The following is a 22,428-nucleotide window of genomic DNA, read 5'->3' as shown; positions in this document are numbered from 1 at the left end:
TACACAGAGTACAGTTGATAATCACATATTTAACATTTATAGCTTTGACCCTTTTTGAGACAGCAACAAAAAACTGGTGTATGGAATGATTTTGTTAGATGGAATGGGAGTTAGCAAGTGAACTTGGTAAACAAACTTCAATTCAGCTTTGTTGTTCCCCCATCGCTGCTCTAGAGAAGAACTCTGGAGAGTCACTCTAGAGACTGACTCTAGAGAAGGATAAAGACTTTGGTTTCCTGTAAAAATATGGCCTCCAAATGAAAGCCAACTGTCACTGCTAATGATGAAAATGAAAACACAGTGAGGAAATTTTAAATAAAGTGATACTTGCTGGGCACTACATAAAATTGACAAAACTGTAGAGCTGGCAAATATAAACTACTCACTTTTGAAGATTTCAACTGAAAGCTAAAATACTGGATTCTACAATGGCTCATGTTGACAAATTCCAAACTATGCTTTTTTTTTTTTTTTTTTTTTAGCTTCACTGTTGGTGATCTGGTCTCCATCTCTGTTTCTCTCTCTGTCTCTCTCCAACTATTTGCAAATCAACCTCTTTGCTAAGGTCTCACAATGTATCTCTCCATAATGGCAGTACTCCAGTGAAGTTAACATGTTTTTAAAAATATGAATTTAATTTGTCTAACACTGAGTCACAATACATTCTAAATTCAAAGGATTTTAAACTGTTCTATTAATAAATTTTAAAATACTGGTATAAAAACAGCACTGTTTTTGAATTCATGTAAACATATCAATTACAGAACTTATTATGTTCTTCTAATAACTTATGCCTCCAACAAAAACCATATTCTGCTTTTACCGGCTTCTTCTGGCAAATTCCCGATTGAAATCATCTCCAAGCCGAACTTGTTCACTGCTGAGGTCTCGGAGGGACTGATGAAAAGCATGAAACTAGTAAAAGCAAAACATAGTTATCCATTTAGGATTCTGTTTAATTCTTCCATGAAGAAGAAGAGCTTACTTTTTGCTGTAATGCCCAAATTTCATGTTAATAAAACATAACAAAATAAATGTCTATTCTGAAACATTTTTCCAAAGAAAAGCAACTTTTAAAAAGTTATAACATTAACCATCACATCCTCTATAGTACACTAATTCCAGTCCTTTTAGATACCCCCTGCCCCCTCAAAAAAGAGGTCGGTAAACTTTTCCTGTAAAGGGTACAATAGTAAATATTTCAGGCTTTCAGGATATATTAACTCTGTCAAAATTAGTCAACACTGTCATTTTAGCACAGAAGTAGCCATAAACAAAGGAGCATGGGTGGCGGTATTACAAAAGAACCCTATTCAACTGGACCACATGCCATCGTGTGCCAACCCATGCTGCAGAGAAACTCTTGCCCACATGCACCAGGAACCATGTACAAGAATGTTTGGAGCAGCACTGTTCATAATGAAAACGCTGAAAACAAACACAAAGTCCATTAAGAACGGAACATATATAAATTGTGATATGTTCTCCCAGTGGAGTATAACACAGCAATAAAAATGAAATGATCAAACGTAAGTACACATTAGTAAGGCTATAATGTCAAAAACATAACATCAATTGAAAAAAGCAGAAGATATACAGTATTATTCTATTTATATAAAGTTTACACACAGGGAATACTAAACAAGATGTATGTATTATAATTTTTTTTTTATTTATTTTTTTTTTAAGCAAGAGAATGGTTACTATAAAAGTCAGGATAGTTGATAGCCCTGGGGAAAGGGGAAGTGTAAAAGAGGCTTTAGGGGTATAATAATGCTTGGATTCTTGGCCTGGATGGTGGTTACATAGATTTTCATTTACATTATTGTACTTTTAATTGTAAATATGTATACCATATATGTATCTGTATACTATAATTTACAATTAAAAAATATTTAAGTTATAGAGATTTGCAAAAACAACAAATCAATCCATTTCAACAAATGTACATTGAGCAACTAATCAGTGCCAGCAACTGTGGTAGGAAATAAGGGGTTCAGAATTTAACATGGGATATAGACATGCAGACAAATGACAAATGATGTGCAGAGCATTACGGAAAACACACTGTCTGGGCGCCTGAGTGGCTCAGTTGGTTAAGCATCCAACTCTTGATTTCAACTCAGGTCAAGATCTCACAGTCTGTGAGTTTGAGCCTTGCATCAGGCTCTGCACCATCGGTGCTTGGGATTCTCTCTCTCCCCTGTCTCTCTCTCTGCCCCTACCCCACTTGCTCTCTCAAAATAAACAAACTTAATTTTTTTAATAAATAAGAAAGTACACTATCACATGGAGCTAAAGGTCATCTTAAGAGACTTAAAATAAGGAAGAACAATTAAAAAGGAGTGGAGGTAATACAGTGGATGAAGAGCAGACCATTCACTTAGGCTTTGCAATGATTTTCCAGTTTTGCAAACCAGAATCCTAGGACTCATCCTTGACCCCTCCTTTACAATCATTCTCCCCCTCCCCAAATGGTCATCTGATCTTCAAGACCTTTCATTTTACCCACCAAAGAGCTTTTAAGTCTACCCTACCTTTTCTCCAACTCCATTTATCCTAATCCAAGTAACCACCATCTCACACCCACAACACAGCAATATCCTCTTAACTGGATTGCCCACACTGATTTCATTTTCTACACTAGAGGTGGAATGATCTTTTCAAAATAATTGTTATCCCCTTACAAAGACTATGCATAGTCTTGGTCCTTCATACTTCTTCAGCCACATGGCCTTTAAGTTGCCCTAGGTGTTAGCTTCCTTCCTATCGAGGTATCTGTTCTACCCAAAATGACTCACTCAACTTTCAGATTTCAGCTCAGCCTTTCTTCAAGAAGCCTTCCCTGTCTGGAGCAAGTCCCTCTACCACACACTCCCATGACCCTATGCTTACTGTTCAGCATGCATCTCAGCTCACAATTATGGATCCATCTGTGTACTTATTTAATATCTAGCCCCTCCCCTTAGATTACAAACTCCACAAAAACACAAGGTCTTTGCTTATCTCTATTCCCAAGCACAAGCACTGTCCCAGAACAATAGCACTAAATAAACAGAATGGAAAAGTAAATGAACAACGTTAGGATATTGTTCTCTGCTCTAGGCTTAATCATACAATACATGCTAGTAAGTTGCACCTACTAAAAAAAACCAAAACCCACACAGTAAAGGAAAAGTTTCTACAAGGGGACATCTCATGCACTTGGTTTTGTTATCTCTATCTTAATCTGTAACAAGCAAAAGCTACAGGTGAGTATCCTGACAAGCTCTGAGGCTGCAATCCTGAAACCACCAAAACAAAAACCTCAAAGTCAGCAACATCCTCTAGCTTTTGTCTAATTAATTTAGCTACACAAAGCAACAAGAAACATTTTTTCAGCTCTTGTATGGAAGCTTAAAGAAGCAGAAAAAGATATATGCCCTTAGAATGAATACTTCCAAAATCTTTACTGAATACATGAAATACATGGAAAGAGTATGAAATTTCTTGCTTCTAATTAAGTAACTCTACCCATGATTCAACAATCAGAAAAATACCAATGAAAAAAATCAATAGGTTAACCACACAAGGACTAACTTGTTTACACTAAACCAAAATTAGCAAAACAGAAAGTAGCTGACTTAGCAGGGCTTACCGAAGAATGAGCCCCCTGAACAAGGAAATAAAACATTGTTCAAAACTAAACTCATTTTTAAATATTCTACAAAACATAATCCTCCAGAACAAAGTACAAAATAAATGATAATTAGTACACTGAAAATAAAATAGTTTACTTGGTTTAAAAAGAAAAAAAAAAAAAAAAAGATAAAAGCAGATCACAGACTAGTACAAAGTACCTGGCCCATGTCGTCAGTCTCCCGAACAAATCGGACACCAGTTCTGGACCTAATTCGTTTACTCCCCGGCTTATCCCCATAGTCCTTGAGAGGTGAGGTAGGTGGAAAACGGTAGCTCTCTTTAGAGATGAAACAAAACGGAGAGAATAAAAACATGCAGGAGAAGAAACGTGTAAAATTTTGCTCAGAAAATATACGTCAGTCATGGATATATACACACGCCCTAACCCAGACTATTTCCCAAGTATCTTGCTAAGGCCACAAAGTGGCACTCATCTTGTTCTTAAAGCAGATAAAATGAGCAACAGAAATAACACAGAAATAGAAAATATCAAAAGTTCTAATTTGCTATACTTTTCAAAGAAGCAATATATTCTTTTAAAAATAATAAATTGGAAAATAAAAATAACTTATCTCTCTAAAACATAACTTAATACCAATAAAACAGAATTTTTCCAACAAAGTAATCTAAAATCTGAACATAGTTTAAAAATCAATAAAAACTACATGAAAAAGATTAGCTGGTTGTGTCCAATTTTTAATCCTTATTATCATGATCAATAGCATTATTAACAATGCAAGTTGCTAATATTCACTTCTATCTAAATCACCTCTCTTCACTGCATACTTTTCTATTCATATGTGATCTCAGTGCTGTAGGAAAGTATTAAGTAGGATTAACTACAGGCAAACCAAGTGTTATCAGCTTTAATCTAGCCATTGAAATCTAGCTGCACACCAAAGATAAAATTCACCTGTTTTTAACAAGTGTCATAGGATATTTCTTAATCAGACTTTGAAAAACTGTGAAGCTGCGACAAGACTTCTAATCGAGAAAGTATAACACACAGTAAATCCTATTTGTGTGTTGCTTTTGATTAGAAGCAGACAATTAAATCCAAGTTTTGTCAGGTAAAACCCTCTGTGGTCTATGGAGTTTGAGAACAAAAGTAATAGAGTAACAAAGTCTCACTGAACACACTTCAAATTAGGCACCATAAAATAACTGACAACTGCATCTTCTAAACATCATTTGTATGATTTTATGTATGGGTTCTATATCTCCAAAGATTAAATGCATTCAATATGTACTTCAGGAATATCTGTAAAACAAAACAAAACAAAACAAAACAAAGGGGGGGGTTCAAAACATCTCTGAAGAGTTTACCTGTCACAGTGCCACCATCGAGGTCACTTGCACTCAGACTTGTAACAGAAATACTTCTCCCTCCTGAGTTTCTCAATAAACGCTGACTCCGCAATTGGCCTATTGATTGTTCCAAGCTTTCTTTTAACTAAATTAAAGAATATAGTGAAGGAAAATTTATTCTCTTTAAACAACTCCAAATACAAACAGACAAGAGATTTTTAAAGCTATTTCAGAAAAATCTGACTTTCCAAAGAGACTTTATATCCGAAAAAAATTTGAAGTAAGTTATGTTAGGAAATAGAAACATAGTAAACATAAATATTCTAGAGCCAATTCTAACATCTGGTTTTAAATAACATCTGTTGCTACCTATTCCATCTTTCTATTAGTAGAATGTGAAAGAGATGTCTCCAGATAAAATGTTTAATGTATGTGCCACCCATGCTTAGAAACATAAGAAGGCCAATGTGTCTGAAAGGAGAGTCTTCCTCGCTTGTAAACATTCCTTTAGAAGCCCCAGATCTGTAACAGGAAACTGAGCAGCTCTTAGAGTGACTGCTTCTATTAAAATGATGTGCACTGTCCAATTGTGTATCAGAACATTTTTTAAATTCTTGATTCAAAGACTTCAAATCCCAGAAAACTATGTGGTCAGATGTCAAACTGTTAATACATACTAGGGATTACAGTTGTCCAAATGCTCTCTTCAGATTATTGGGGAGTCAGACAACAGGGGTTATAAGAAAACATCTTTTTGACCTAAAAGGCTGTATTAAATAAAAAGACACCAAATACAAAGAATAATGTCCAGAACTGTACCCAGCTACAGACCTGAAAAGAGGTTTCAAATGAAACCCAAGGGAACAGAGATTAAAGCTGAAGAAAATCCACATACCCTGAATTGCTAGGAATTCAGAACCTGAAAGTCTAGGCATCCTATCCAAGGATAAATAAAACATAATATTAATAATGAACTGATCCATAGAACAAGTCACCCATAACTCTTTAAAGAGAATGTCAAAAAAACTGATTGAGAGGAGAGGGTTTCCTAAATTCAGCCAGAATTAAAGAGTAGAACATCACTTATGAAGAAAACGAGTTGTCTCCTTGGGGAACTGTGCAGAAAAAAAGGTAGCCTCCATTGAAGGGAAAGCACAAGATGAAACACAAGAATATGAATCACAAATGAGCAAACCCTTTCATTTTTGGTTATCTGGCTTTAGCTCTGCTAGAAAACCAAGGTTAAAATTCTGGATTAAAAGAAATAAAATTTCAAGAATGTACCTCTAATGTTCTCATTTCGGGGGGTGGGGGGGGAGGCTAATTTTCCACACCTCTGTCCCCTACTTCTCTAAATTGAGATCTACATACCCAAACCATCCTGCCTGTGCATTCACTAGCTATAGAACCCAGCCTATTAATCCAGAGAAATAAACAGATGAGGCCCAGGAAAACAAGGTCGACCTTGAGAGTAATTTATACATAAGTAACATTAAATCTAACATGTAAGTAGACCAAAGTATTTACACAGTGAACACAAAATAGTGTATCAATAACCTAGGGTAAGCTCCAAATAAAATAAAACCACGTTAAGAAGCTCAAATCTAAACTATAACATGAAAAATGGACTGGAAATGTAAAATGACTTTAGATCACACAAGTTAGTGACAGAACCAGCTCTATTAACTTCTCTTGTTTATCTTTATTATTCACATCTTTCAAGTGAAGCCTGATGTCATTATCCTTTTAGAAGCAAAGTCAGCTGCTGTTTCTTATTACTGCTCTTTTTGTGAGTTGTCTGCCCTTTTAAGCTCTAGTTATTAAGATTTTCTGTCTGACTATGATTGTTAATGTCTTTACTGTGATATGACAATGTGAAGCTTTACTTGTAGTTATCCCATCTTTGACCCATAGAGATCATGGAACCTGTACCTCGGTATCTTCCCTGTTATAAATTCTCAGCCATCATCTCTTCAAATACTGTTTCTGCCCCTTTCTCTCCTCCCTCTCCTTCTGAAAATTGAGATATATTCAAGCTATCTTTTTACCAAATCCCATGTCATCGTTTTCTGAATTATTTGGTTCTTTCATTCATCCATTTTTCTTTTTGGATACGCTATGCTGGCCTATCTTCCAATTCAATTGTAAATGGGATCTATTCCTTGATTTCTCTTTCTGTTGTTTTATTATTGGTGTATGGAATGCAGCTGATTTCTGTGCATTGATTTTATATACTGCGACTTTGCTGAATTCATGGATCAGTTCCAGCCATTTTTTGGTAAAAAACAGCTATTTAACCTATACTCAACAGGATTGGTTTTTATTTATTTGCTTATTTTAGTTATATTTTTCAGTTTCTGTAATTTTCATTTGGTTCTTTTTTGGGGGTTTCCAATTCTTTGCCAAAATCCTCAATCTTGTCTTTTAATTTCTTGAACAGGTTAATCAGATTTTTTTTTTTAATATTAGCATGTATGTTTCTATTGTCTGTTTTTTCCCTTGATTTTCAGTCACCTCTTGTATTTTCTTATGCCTGATTATCATGTCATAGACATTGTATATGAAAAATTGTGGAGATTATTTGAAACTCTAGATGATGACATCTTCCTTCAGAAGAGATTTGGTTTTTCTTCTAGGACAAAGTCAGGCTAGAATCACCAGGAAACCGAAGCCACCTTAATCTAGTTAGGAACCAAGATGACTGAAAACTGGGCTTCTGCTCCCACCAGGGCTGGTCTATTTTTCAGTTCATCTCTTCTCTCATTTTCACCTCATCATTTTTCCTACACTATCACTCTTTGGGGTCTCAAATGAAAGCTGGAAGATTCCTAAATGCTAGTTTTGGTCTCCCCGGCCTCTTCAGTCTATTGATAGCTTTCATCCTACCCTCTCTGCTTCTAAGCAATCTCTTTTGAAATCAGCTACTAACTTAAGAGAAGAGTCCCAGATGCAGGACTCCTTCTAGACTTCCATTTTTGCCAGAGCTTTACCAGACCTAGACTATAAAGTTCCCTGCAGCCTTGGTTGTTCTCTGCTAGATTCACAGTCACAGTATTATTTTTTACTTCATTTTTGGTATTATAGAAGAGACAGAGCAAGCACATGAGCAAGGCAGATGGGCAGAGGGGGAGGGAGGGAGAGAAGGAGAGAATCTTAAGCAGACTCCATGCTCAGCGCAGAGCCTGACATGGGGCTCAATCCCATGACCCTGGAATCATGACCTGAGCCGAGATCAAGAGTCGGATGCTCAACTAACTGAGCCACCCAGGCGCCCACCTCTTTTTTTTTTTTTTTTTTTTGCTTTTCTAACTGTTCCAAATAGGAGAGTTGATCCCAAATAATCTTATCTACTGATGCCAGAAGGAGAACTTGCCAGCATCCTTTTTATGTGGGCTTATTTGCTAACAAACCCTAAGCTGTAACTAAAAGCTGATGAATAAAATGAATTTATACACACATTCACACACACACACACACACACACACACACACACACTTCCTAGTAACAAAAACAAAAACAAAATAAAACCCCACCATGGAACCATATGGAAAATAGTACAGAATAAGACAAATGATACATTACCCTAAAATCTACAAGTAATAACAAATGTTGGAAATTTATAAAAGGTTAGACCAATTATTTGGCAACCTCATTTTAAAACTCTAAAAAGATATCATAAGCCACTGAACAGATAAACAGGCTGATATATAAAAACCAAGAACTAGGGGCGCCTGGGTGGCGCAGTCGGTTAAGCGTCCGACTTCAGCCAGGTCACGATCTCGCGGTCTGTGAGTTCGAGCCCCGCGTCAGGCTCTGGGCCGATGGCTCAGAGCCTGGAGCCTGCTTCCGATTTTGTGTCTCCCTCTCTCTCTGCCCCTCCCCCGCTCATGCTCTGTCTCTCTCTGTCTCAAAAATAAATAAACGTAAAAAAAAAAAAAAAAAACCAAGAACTATAATGTAAATGGTAAAAGGTAAACATTTTTTAATTACTCCTACAAATATGGCAAAAACAGATCCTAAGATACAAAACTAAAAATGTAATAGAATTAAAATCTACATTTCAAGTAGGAGTAACACAAGAGATACTGCACAAAATTTAATCATGATGTATGAAGCCAATAACTCTTAAAACACAAAAACAAAGAGATAAAGAGATAATGATATTATGAAAGTTGTTCCATATTCTTTAGGATTTTAACGCTTAACTAGATTCAAAAAGCAGGCCCAACTTGAAATTAAATGAAAAAACAAAACAAAGCAACAAAAAACAAAACAAAAAAAACACTAAACAAAGAAAAAAATACTAATAAAACTCATTTAAGATTTACTATGATGGATGATGTCTTTTTGCTGAAACTAAGTAACGCTCCCCACAAGACTGTGGTACAGACTCCAATGGTACAGGTTCTAAGAGTTTAGCATCACTATCTCTATACGTACCAAGTGATGCCTCCATTTTCACCCAATTTCCCCTATCTGAAATACTATAAGCCCTGCATCCCAGAACATGTTATGGCGCATTTTTTTCACCTCAACTTGACATAAATGTATTACTTACATTTTAGGTCTATTCGCTTATCTCCTTTCATTTGATGTTAGAATAAAATAATTGAAGCATTACTACTACGTACTGGGATAAATACAAATGAAACTTGGTCACTGAAACTGAAGGGCAATTATAATGTAGTTTATCCAAATTGTCAAGACATGCCTTCAAACTCAGAAGTCAAGAGATCTCCCTCTAGGAAATGATGAAATAATTTGAGCATCAATAGAAATATGAACTACAATGGATTCAAACACTTCAAATATTCATAAATATGTGAGTTGCTAATCCTCAAAGAGAAAAAAAGTCCTTGGTCACTACTTTTGAGTAGGAAACCAACTCATTATTTTGGCAACTAGTAAATAAATGAAATTTTGTAAAACATAAGCTTTTAGATTACCATTAAAATAAAAATATCAAATTTTAAAATTCTCATAGAGCTCTGTAAGCTCTGTGAAGACTCTATCTGGAAAAACTCTAATCAGAGGGGCTCCTGGGTCGCTCACTCAGTTAAGCGTCCAACTCTAGATTTCAGCTCAGGTCATGATCTCATGGTCCTTGAGTTTGAGCCCCACATCGGGCTCCACGCTATCAATGAGGAGTCTGCTCAGGATTCTCTCTCTCTCCCCGTCTCTCTGTGCCTTTAAACTTTAAAAAGAAGAAGGAGGAGGAGGAGGAGGAGAACTCTAATTAGAGACAAAAATAGAAGGCAAGTTTAATGAACTGGAAAAGAGTGTATAACTCAAAAGGACTAACTATATTGCAAACCAAGTCTATGAAAGGAGATCACCCAGGCAGCAATGGGTTCTCCAAATAAGAGGTGTGACTGGTTAAAAACAAAAGCAAACAAACAAACAAAAAACACATGATTCAGAAAGTCCAGAGGGAAGCCTAGCAGTGATTTCCTCAGCTATGCTGCTTCTGCTCCTATCCATATATTTCACACCATATCAGATAATAACTCTCACATACTTTCGTTAGAGGATACGTAAGACAATGTACGTAAAATAATTAGAATAATGCCTAGGAAGATTAGTTTGCTCAGTATAAGGTAGTTTTTGTTATGGCAGTTGTAGGCAATCTAGGGACCCTTGAGTAGCAGCAGCGTCAATATTCCCACTCTCAGTCATGTCTTTATTTATTTTTTTTTTTTTTCAACGTTTATTTATTTTTGGGACAGAGAGAGACAGAGCATGAACGGGGGAGGGGCAGAGAGAGAGGGAGACACAGAATCGGAAACAGGCTCCAGGCTCTGAGCCATCAGCCCAGAGCCCGACGCGGGGCTCGAACTCCCGGACCGCGAGATCGTGACCTGGCTGAAGTCGGACGCTTAACCGACTGCGCCACCCAGGCGCCCCAACAGTCATGTCTTTATAATTCCACATATAACTCCTCCATAATATGATTCAACTTTCACTCCCAGCATGATCACTTTCCATCTCATTGTTGCACTGTTAGCCAATCCCTTTATTATTTGTTGTTCTTGTAAAATGGCAAACTGGTTTATCATTAGAAGACAAGGAAGTAACACAACCGTGTGTTTTATTACCTACGACCAATCAGCAACAGACTTCAAAAGCAGTGATCTGCTATTTACATAGTAATATGTGAATTGAAGAACTAGAGGCAAAGTTTGAACTTTTTGCAGTTACTCACAGTTAATAAACTTTGTTAACTGAAATTCAAACTGTGCTGTTTAGGGACTGGTGTTATTTGAACAAACTGGGGTAATGGAACTCATGCACAGCCAAACCGTGTAATCAGAACTGCCCGTATTTGCTTTTCAGGGTCCTCAAACGGCTGCTCCATGTATCCAGTAGCGGTTTTAAAGCAGTATTCAGCAAAGAATATGTTAACTCTATCTACCGGGGACCAGCAACTCTGGTCCGCTTTCTTAGGTTAAAAATACTGACTTTCCAAAATTTGTAAGAGCAAATTTCTTGACCAGTCCCTAGGAAGGCAAAGTTTCCAAGCAATAGTAAACAGCTAGGAAGCTAGGCATCAAGTCCACCAACACTATCAGAAATACCTAAGAAATAAGCCATTCAATAAAATTAGGCTTCAATATGGGAAGATGAGATGTATCAACTTTTTTGGTAAAATATATAGCAACAGTAACTAATAGTGTATCTTACAAATTCACATTCTCTAAAAAACTAATTCTATCCTTGACTATGTTCACTGTGAGAGGGGGGAAAATAATCACACAAAAAATAGTCATTAGGAAATTCTTAAAAGATATTTACCATTATTCTAGAGACCATAATAGAAATACACAAGGGATAGTGATTATTCACACATAAATATACTAGCTACCAGTCATCAACTAATTACCTTCCACACTAATAAAAACACAACTGAAGGGGGGAAAAAAAAAGCCAGGAATAACCTTGGTAAAAGTTGTAAATGCTGCACTTTAAAGTAGGCCTTGAATTCTGGAAACTATGTAAAGATTCCATTCAGTTTCTTCAGGTACTTTTTTTACTCTAAGTTGTCTCTTATTTTCATACTAAGAAAATATGTCCCCTAACATAACATAGATTATACAGAAATGCATGCAAATTTGGCCAGGTATGGATAACTGCATTGACTTAGCTACATAGTTCAGCAGAAATTAGAAATATCTAAATATTCTGCTTAATGACTTAGTTTTATTTTCACCTAACACTAAATAGTCAGTATTCAGCAAACATTCACAACATATATAGCACTGGTGACCACAGAAACAGTGTTGTAAGTTCAGATATGTCTATACTAATGACATCAAAAAATTAAAGTACTTCGATTCACACATGTTAGAGGTCAGCTTGGCAAAAATGCAGGCTAAAAGTAGAGGCAGAAAAGACGTCGTTTTAAAACTTCTGTCCAGGATAATGATGTCATCCATGGGCACTTTAAGTGCTTTTATGCCTGGCTTTCCTTCACTGACTATTTTTCTACACAATGCCAAAGTTTACCTGACAAGAGACTACAAAATACATTGGTTGTAGAATTAATCGTATCAGCTCTATTTTGGTTCCTCACAGTCTATTTGTCTTCTACTAGTAAAACAAGAAGGAAGAGGAGGAGGGGGAGGAGAAGAGTTTTAAAAAATTAAACAAGAGTGAAAATTTATGGTTTGCATATTTTTCCAGTCCCACCATCTGTTGCTCAAATGTATTTTTAAAATGGTTGCGGCTATCTTATTTTTTATTTACCAAAAGATCATTAGCTCCAGCTGCTTTGCCTAACCTCTCTCCATATGCTGATTTATGGAAATATAAGCCCATAATAGTATTCCTGAAATTGAAAAACTCCCTTACAAAAATACATCATTTTTATTTATGTAACTATTTTATTTTTAAATGAAATCCCATATATTCAAAGCCCGTATACCACTACATTCTAATAATTTTGAAAGTATTCAAAAAATATTTGTATATAATATTTTGATGTTAATAAATGAGCACTCATGGAAGATGGAGTGTGCTCTTATTAGCATCTTAATGTATTATGAGTGGACAGACATACTCATGAACACAAGATGGACAGAAAGTAATCTTATGTATGTTGTCTAATTTAGCATATACTTTGAAGTCAAAATAATCAGACATACATATCCCTGTGAATGTTGCAGCACATTATGTTGTTTATACACAAATGAAACTGAGTCTGGGCCCAATAAATTCAAAGAAAGGAAAATACTGAGTGCCTAGAATGTACCACGTACTACATTAAGAACACAGCAAACAAGGAGCGCCTGGGTGGCTCAGTCGGTTAAGCATCTGACTTCAGCTCAGGTCATGATCTCACAGCTCGTGAGTTACAGCCCCACATTGGGCTCTATGCTGACAGCTCAGAGCCTGGAACCTGCTTCAGAGTCTGTGTCTTCCTTGCTCTCTGCCCCTCCCTGACTTGCACACGCACACACTCGCTCTCTCTCTCAAAAATAAACATTAAAAAAAATGTTTAAAAAAAGAACACAGCAAATGCTTCAAGGTAGGGATTATCAGATGAATTAAAGAAACAACAGAAACATGAATGTTTAGCAAGTTTCTAAACAGTGTGACTGTGTGACCACTTCAATAAATGTTAGTTATAATGAGGGATATATAACTATGTTCATTTTTCAGTTGATGAAACTCAAGTTTAGAAAAGTTTAATAACTTGTCCAAAGTCAATGAAATGGTTTCTAGTGGAAAAATCAGGATTAAATTTCAAGTCTGACTCCAGAGTCTACATTTCTCCATTACCCTCAAAGCAAAATTCTGTAAAAATTATTCTCCTGTCCAGCAGTTTCATGAAGGACTTAGTAATATAATTTTAAATATACTCCAAGAACCTAATTCTTAAGATCCAAAATATATTTATAAAAAAGTCATAACAGAATTTGTTTGATTATAATTTCTTACCCATAGACTCTTACTACTTAACTTTAACGTTATTAAAAGACTGAACAAGTCTCACCTTCAGGACAATTACGAAAACTCAGCCAGAAAAAAGGGCAGATACCATTAGCTTTGGGATATTACAAGTGGTTTGTGCCTGGCCCTCAACCATTACCATTATCATTCTGGGATGTCACTAAGTATATTGAGAAGTGAAACCCACTGAATAGAACAAAAAAACCTCCACTTTTTATTTAACATTCAAATTTCCAAAGTCCATATGCCCGATGGTAGCATCCTATTACTCTCAAAAGGAAATTTTAATCAGAGTACTTAATTAGGAGAGAAATTACATATGAATGCAAGTCTCCTAAGTTCTAATTTCATATTACTATATCTTCACCAATCTGATATTACGATATTTTCAACAATCTTTACTTTAAAATATGAACTTAAAAAGTCTGCTGATTTGAATCAAGACAATTGTATTTTTCTTTTATAACCAATATTAACTACTGGAGTCTCAGCTACAGTCCAAATTTCAACTGCAAAAGGTATTAACTTTTTATGTTGAATATTCTTTCTTGAGGGCATTCCATTTTTACAGTATTAACACAAAAACAGACCCCATTCTCTCATGAATAGGAATGCACAGTTTTAGAAATATTTTAAATACTAAGCTTATCAATTGCACTATTTAATACAGGAGTATAATATATTCCAAATCTTCACAGTAAGCTTTCAAATAAAACCTTCCCCACAGGTCCCCTTTTGCCCAAATGTTCCCAGACCTCCCAAGAAATTTACAGCATGAGAAATAATGCAAATTGACACTCCATAAAGTCAAGAAGTTCATTGGGCCCAAAGACCCTGAGACATACTATCAACTAAATACGGCTCATTTGGAATGGCTGCAAAAAAGACTAGTAAAAAAAAAAAAAAAAAAAAAAATCAGTGGTTGTTATTTAGGAGGAAGGGAAAAATTGATGCTGATGTAGGCAAGTTGCAGAACCCACATATTGCCTAAGTGGCAGCTAGACCTGCCAACTTTGACAATCTGTCAATGCCGATTCTAGCTCAGTGCCAGATTTCTTTCCAATTCTATTTCTCTATTTGTCTCACCTAACTCTCATTCTGGACATTGTATCAGCTGTAACATTAATGACTTGTGTGACAGTGGGTTTCTGCTGTTCAGTCAGTTAAAATAATCTCTAAAATGTAGTTTAGCAACATAAAGTATTTAGCCCTTCAAACTTTGAATCCAAAATCCCAATCTTCAGAAATATGAACTCACAGCATCATAAAAATGTGAGCAACCATGACTCAGTGAGGTAAATGAATCCTGATGCTGAGCTTTGGGATAACAGCCTATCCATGGGTCTGTTGCTAACTAGCTGTGAGACCATGGGCAAGTTAGCCAGCATTCTGTGCCCGGTGTTTTTATCTTGCAAATGAGGATAATCAAAGTACCTACCTAACGGGATTATTGAGAGAACTAAATGAGTTAATATACAAAAAGTGTCTGGGATATACTAAGCATATGGAGAAATTCCCAAAGAGACCAAGAAAAGGAAGGTGCTGCTTCTCTAGAAGGTCCTACAGACCCATCGCTGATGCTTTAACACTGCTCAACTCCTCATAGAGAGACCTTCACATTTAAGGAGCAAAAAATAAAATATAGGATTGGAGGTTATAAAGATTCAAGGGAAAAAAGTGAAATGATGTATATATTTCAAGTAAACATCATCGAAAAAGTGACCGGACTCTTGACCCTTAGGCTTTACAAACCAACAGGAGTAATTCTCACAGTTCTCTTGTTGGAGAAGATCATCTCAGGAGGGAAACACTATATCAAATGTTTAGATTTCCTCTCAACTTCTGTAAATTATGTTCACAAAGTTAAAACCCAATAAAACAAATATTAAATACGCATAGATATACACAAACACATCACTTATCCATTTCATAAGGTGGAGCAACAGAATCATTTATAAAATCTAAGTTAATAAAAATTCTTGTCTTCCCTATAGCAAGCAAATTGGTCTCACTTTACAGAAAGTCTCTCGTATTTCAAAAAAGAAATGCTAATTTCAACAAGGCAATGCATATTTAGCATAGAGAAATTTTTAACAGTTAAATAGTGGATTAACTAAAAAAAAAAAAAATGTTTAAAAAAAGGGGGGTGGTGCCAGGGTGGCTCAGTTGGTTAAACTCCAACTCTCAATTTCAGCTCAGGTTATGATCTGAGATCAAGCCCTACAGGGGTCTCTGAGCTGAGCACAGAGCCTCCTTGAGATTCTTTGTTTCCCTTTCCCTCTGCCCCTCCCTCACTCGCATGTGTTCTCTCTCCCTCTTGCTCTCTCGAGAGAGAGAGAGCAAGAGAGAGAGAGAGAGAGAGAGAGAGAGAGAGAGAGAGAGAAAGAAAGAAAGAAAGAAAGAAAGAAAGAAAGAAAGAAAGAAAGAAATCAGCAGGTTTTATAGCAAGAAGACTTATAGGAGTTGCAGCATAGCCTCCAAAAGAAAAACAAAATTACTCTCCAGGGTCCCTCCCTAAACAAAACACACATTGATTTACAATTGTACTACTAGGTATTTATCCAAAGGATACAGAAGTGCTGTTTCAAAGGGGCACATACACCCCAATGTTTATAGCAGCACTATCAACAATAGCCAAAGTATGGAAAGAGCCCAAATGTCCATCAACAGATGAATGGATAAAGAAGACATGGTGTGTATATATGTATACACACAATGGAATATTACTTGGTGATCAAAAAGAATGAAATCTTGCCATTTGCAACAACATGGATGGAACTAAAGGGTATTATGCTAAATGAAATTAGAGAAAGACAAATATCATATGACTTCACTCATATGTGGAATTTAAGATACAAAACAGATGAACATAAGGGAAGGGAAGCAAAAATAAAATAAAAACAGGGATGGGGACAAACCATAAGATACTCTTAAGTACAGAAAACAAACAGGGTTGCTGGAGGGGTTGTGGGTGGGGGAATGGGCTAACTGGGCAAAGGGCTTTAAGGAGGACACTTGTTGGGATAGGCACTGGGTATTATACGTAGGTGACGAATCACTGGAGTTACTCCTGAAATCATCATTGCACTGTATGTTAACTAACTCGGATGTAAATTAAAAAATAAATTAGAACTAAAGGGATCTTAATCAAAAACAAAAAGACAAAATAAAACAAAACAAAACAAAAACCCACCTCACTTTTAAGGTATGATCTATTCCATACCAGTAAATAAAACGATTTCATGCTAAGAAAGCAATTTGCATTGAGGAGCCCATCACAATCACTTGTCATGGGAAATACTCTTTCCAAATTATACATATTCCCACAGATTATGGCAGATATTGCCCCAGGTAACTTACAGGTGGCAGGGTAAAAATCATCGCTCTCATGAGTAAGTATTAATAGAAGGCAATGAATGACAGACTCCTCTGTATGCTGCAGGGAAAAAACACTGAGAGCCAACTGTTTTAACAGACCAAGAATTTGGGGGAACTAAGGAAGAGAATGTAGACCGGACTAAGGAATGACCTAAAGCAAAATCAAAGACTCTTGCTCTCCTGTGTCTTAATTTTTATGAGTAGCTTTGCATTCTATGTACTTAATAACTCAGATGGAAATGGAATACTTGTTGAGTTTATTTACCTCCTGTGTATAAAACCACACCCTCAAAGTTCAGCATCATTCAGCTCTAGGCCTCCTACAGAGGCTTAATGCCATAGAGTACATTTTGTGTTTTAAATGTTTATCTATACAGAAGTTTATCTAACACATAATTTCATTTCTCAATTCCTCAATTCAAAGGGAATTTGCTACCATAATTATGCATCTAACATTCAACATGACAAAGTAGGTTTGTTCCTGCTACTACTTAATATTTTTTAAGTTTTCACTAATAAACTAAAAAGCAAAGAATTAACTCCTATTATTAATAAGGTAGTTATGTGTATACATGCATAGAACATGCTTGGAAGGATATACAAGGAACTGTCAGATCGTTACCTCTTTGGAGTAGAACTGAGAGGAGCTAAGAGATAGTTTTATAATTTATTTAAACAATGAGCATGTATTACTTTAAAAGAAACCCTCCATAAAATTCTTAACTCCCATGAGGAGTATCCCCAGCCCAAATTTAGTGAGTCTCAATTTAATTAACATCCTGAATACCTCCTCCTTTGACTTAAAACTTTCAAATTCAATAGACTAATCTATATAAGCTGGTTGGCAATCCATCTGACAAGCTAACCTACTACAAAATAGTAAAGCAGTCTAAAAGCTAAAGGTTCACAGTGGTTCTCTCCTTTATCTCAGATCCCTACTTCTCAACAACTACATTTCCAAAAAGGTGGGTAAGAAAAAACACAAACATATGTAAACATTCTCACATGTTCTATAGCACCCGCCTGTCCATTACTATATTCTCGATACTGTCCAAGCATCTGGTCTACTTGTCGCAGGTTCCGACTGGTGTCCTTAAAAAAGAAAATGGATTTTAATAATTGTTGCAAACAACGCTTTTCTCAATCTTAGTAGTATGTCAAACAACTAAGTCAACCATTTGTGAAAGGTACAATTATATCATACCTAAGTTGGATATTAATATACAGTACTTCTTAAATATCAGATAAATCATATAAAAACCACTGAGAGAGAAACTCAAATCCATCCACAATTTACTTGTGTGAAATCTGAAGTACATAATTTAAATCCTTATCCAATGTTCCACAATAGTCAGGAACAAAACCCTAATTTGAAAAGACTCCTCATTATTAATTTGTGCACCTCAACTAATTCACACCTCCTTCATAGAAAAGGAATCCTGAGAGAACAAACCTTTTAGATTGTGTATAAGAGAAGCAAATCATTAGGAACGATGTTATTTTAATTATTACTTCACTGTGGAACTTGATTAGAAGAAAAAGTATCCTTTAACCTTTAGCTATAAACAACAAATTAAGTTCTAATCTCAACAAAAATGGTTTCCACCCAAATGTGCTAGGTGTTACCTCAGAGATTAATGGAGGCATTTCTTTCAAAAAAAGATACACTTACTAATGTGTCTCCTCATTGGTTGGAAAGTACAAGGATTTATTTGTACTCCAAAAATCCAATGTTATGCTAGTTTATGTAAGTTTAAAAAGAGCCTTGTGAGTTTTAAATCAAATTATGGCCCCTCCACCAGAAATTAGCCTCTTCTCATTAAGAATACTAACCCAGGGGTGCCTAGGTGGCTTAGTCAATTAAGTGTCCAACTTCAGCTCAGGTCATGATCTTGTGGTTCACAAGTTTGAGCCCCGCATCGGGCTCTGGGCTGACAGCTCAGAGCCTGGAGCCTGCTTTGGATTCTGTGTCTCCCTCTCTCTCTCTCTGCCCCTCCCCTGCTCATGTTCTGTCTCTCTTTCTCTCAAAAACAAACGTTAAAAAAAAAATTTTTTTTTTAAAGAATACTAACCCAAAGCAATTAAAAACCAAAATCCATGCTTATCCAGGCAAAGCAAAAATAAGAGATTAAGGGGCTGGGGAAAAAAAAAAAAAAACTCTATTTCTGAGTTTTCTTCCCCCACCCCCCCTCACTCTCGGTATGGCTGTGTTGTTACCCTTCACCCACCTCTTTTCCCAAGCCCTTTCTACATAAAGGATATATACTGCCTCCACTCAAACTTCTAAAAGGTTGCCTTTCAAACTGCCAAAAGTTAGCCCCTAAATAAAAATGGCATCTCAATATTGTCAATCCATGAATAATCTGCCTAGTCAAAATATGAGCAATTACTCTCAAAGGCACATGACCACAAGAAGCTAAACTGTGGTACTTCCTGCTCGTTTCACTCCCACACATTTTATTTGGGCATACTGCCTCATCCCAAAATGCTTCCACAACCTATCACATATTTCAAATATCTTTACTGACTGTGCTAGGCACAATAAGACGTTCAAGTCCTAATCCTTGTGACTTGTGTATTTGTAACCTCCCATGGCAACAGAGATTTTGTAGATATGATATACAGCTCAAGTGAAGGACCAGAGGTGGGAATATTATCCTGGATTATTGGGCGAACCCAATGTAATCACAAGCATCCTTAGGAGTAGAAGAGGGAAGCAGAAGAGTAGTCAGAGTGATGTGAAGTGAGGACTCAACCCACCCTTGCTGGCTTCGAAGATGAAGGAAGAGGATCCCAAAAAAATGTAGGCAGCCCCTGAAAGCTGGAAGAGGCAAAGGAATAGAGTCCCATGGGCTCCCAGGAAGGAATGCAGCCCTACCGAACCCTGATTTGGGTCCAATGAGACCAGTGTTGTATTTTGATGTGCAGAACTATAAGAAAATAACTTTGGTATTTTAATTATTAATTACAAACAATTATAAATTATATATCATTATTTAATTATATAATTAGTTTGTGGTAATTTGCTATGGCAGCAAAAAACTAATACACTGACCAAAACTATTTCTCAGTTTAAACTACTGAAAATCTATTAAATGCAACCACTGCTAAACTAACCTGTAAAGTACTCGTTATAGTGTTGACCTTCTCGGTGACGCCTACTGTAGGACGACTTAGACTTTCCCTGTATGTTGACCTGGCAGACCATCGACTCAATCGGTCACGAGAGCGAAAGTGTTCTGAATCGCTGGAGGATTCTGCCATTGATGTACACAATCCTGAAAACAAACCCAGGTCAAGGTCAATCAAATAGTAAAGAGCATGGACATATGAGATTAAATTAACTACCTGCATCGTGATCTTAAGTATTTATTACATTAGTCCTTTGGCTTATCACAATTTCTAAACACGTAGCCTGAAAATACAGGTCACTTCCCCACGCAATTCTCTCTCCTTCATTTTTTCCACTTCATGTGAACAATTCCTCAGATACGATTTTAGTCATGTTTACAACTGCAAATAATAATATTCTCTTAGTTTTGTGCAATGTTTCTAAATTTTAAAAGCACTCTCACATACAGTATCTCACGTAATCTTACAACATTGCAAGGTAGAAGGTGCTCGTAGATTGGCATCTCTACAATTGAAAAACCAAAAAGTTACTCTCTAAGCTAAGACTTAGTAGGTCTTAATAGGTCTCAATATTAGTCTGAAGTCCGTTCTACAAAGTTGTAACAACATGTGTTATCTTTAAACAAAAATACAACAGTCACAAAATGACCTAAAATAAGGAAACCGCATTCAGTGTACAGTGAACACTCTCATGCACCTTCTTTTGTTACGATTTTATTTTTAAGAGATTTTATTATCTCTGAGAGATTTTAGAGATTTAAGAGATTTTATCATCTCTACACCCAGTGTTGGGCTCACACTCACAAGCGTGAAATCAGGAGTCGCATGCTCTACTGACTGAGCCAGCCTGGCACCCCTCATGAACCTTAATTTAAAATACGGAATTAAATGCTATTAACAGAGGTAAAAATTCCATAATAACAAGTATGTGAGAAGAAGGCAACCTCAACATCTCCACCAAAAGAGAAAGCCAAACATCCTGAGTATAGTTTCATCAGCAGAAAATTCCCTAAATATGCTTTCTTCCCATCCTTACCCCAATTTTTGATTTAATGCAAAAGAAAATCATTTCATGCATGACAATCTCAAAAGTTTCAGAAAATCTTTTATGGAATTTAAAGAAAAAAAATATTGGGATAGAGAAGAATGAGAGAAAACTCACTGATCAAAAGCGGAAGTTTGTTGAATATCCCAATAATTTCATTTTTTGCTTAATGGAGGGTTAACAATCTTCAACATTGTTATAATCTTCCTAAAATCTATATGGCCATTTTTTCTGGTTTATTAAATGCAGTGTAATGAAACCTTTTGTTAATGACCTACAATATTCTAGACTTTCTGGATCTTTATTCTGAATGTACCTGGGAAGTATGTGTATAACAAGTGAAAACACTGAGGTATCCGAATTTAAAATAAAACATGAACTAAATTAAGTGTAGCTGTCACTTAATACAAAAGAAAAAGAAAGACCTCTCACTTACCCCTACTAGGGATTACATATTTTTTAATAAGAGAAAATCACACTTTCCAGCATGAATTTCACTGGTAAACACACACACACACAGTCTTCAGCTATTAATTTCAATTACTTTGAGCAATAAAAGATGTTCAAACTCCTGGATCTGATGGAACTCCTGTAGAGACATCAAGATGTAAGATGAGATTGATCTGAGAATTCCGCGGGACTTTTGTTTATATAAAATATGAAACATTCAGCAACTAAGCACGTTAATTATACATAAGTGTCATAAATGCTGAACGAAGAAGCATTAAAGAATCCGTAATAAAAACAGAAATCAGATTACTTTCATTGTTGATAAAAACTGAGCACTCTCTTTAACTACTGACAACTCACAAGGTCAAACATGACCCTCAAAAGTAAGTGAGTGAGCCCCTACCCTAAGTGTCACAACACAAAAGGCAGCCGTGGTGGCAGAGATTCAACCTTATCAAAAGATGCCCATGTCTCATCAGCCAACA

General features: G+C 36.1%; 1 protein-coding gene across 1 annotated transcript in view; it reads right to left on the bottom strand.

Moving 5' to 3' along the window:
- Positions 1-22,428, bottom strand: part of CEP128 (centrosomal protein 128) — a 382,564-nt gene that overhangs the window by 346,067 nt on the left and 14,069 nt on the right. The window contains exons 2-6 of the mRNA XM_047080283.1: positions 20,434-20,594; positions 18,322-18,408; positions 5,008-5,134; positions 3,840-3,958; positions 824-915 (exon numbers count right to left, since the gene is read on the bottom strand). Of these exons, the coding sequence (XP_046936239.1) occupies positions 824-915; positions 3,840-3,958; positions 5,008-5,134; positions 18,322-18,408; positions 20,434-20,580 (572 nt within the window). The 5' untranslated portion in view covers positions 20,581-20,594. The remainder of the gene's footprint in view (positions 1-823; positions 916-3,839; positions 3,959-5,007; positions 5,135-18,321; positions 18,409-20,433; positions 20,595-22,428) is intronic.

This window comes from Lynx rufus, unplaced genomic scaffold, assembly GCF_022079265.1.
Source record: "Lynx rufus isolate CCGP_SWC_20201006 ecotype Redwood Valley unplaced genomic scaffold, mLynRuf1.p SCAF_17, whole genome shotgun sequence".
In the NCBI taxonomy this organism is placed as follows: domain Eukaryota; kingdom Metazoa; phylum Chordata; class Mammalia; order Carnivora; family Felidae; genus Lynx; species Lynx rufus.
This window is presented reverse-complemented; position numbering and strand designations above follow the sequence as displayed.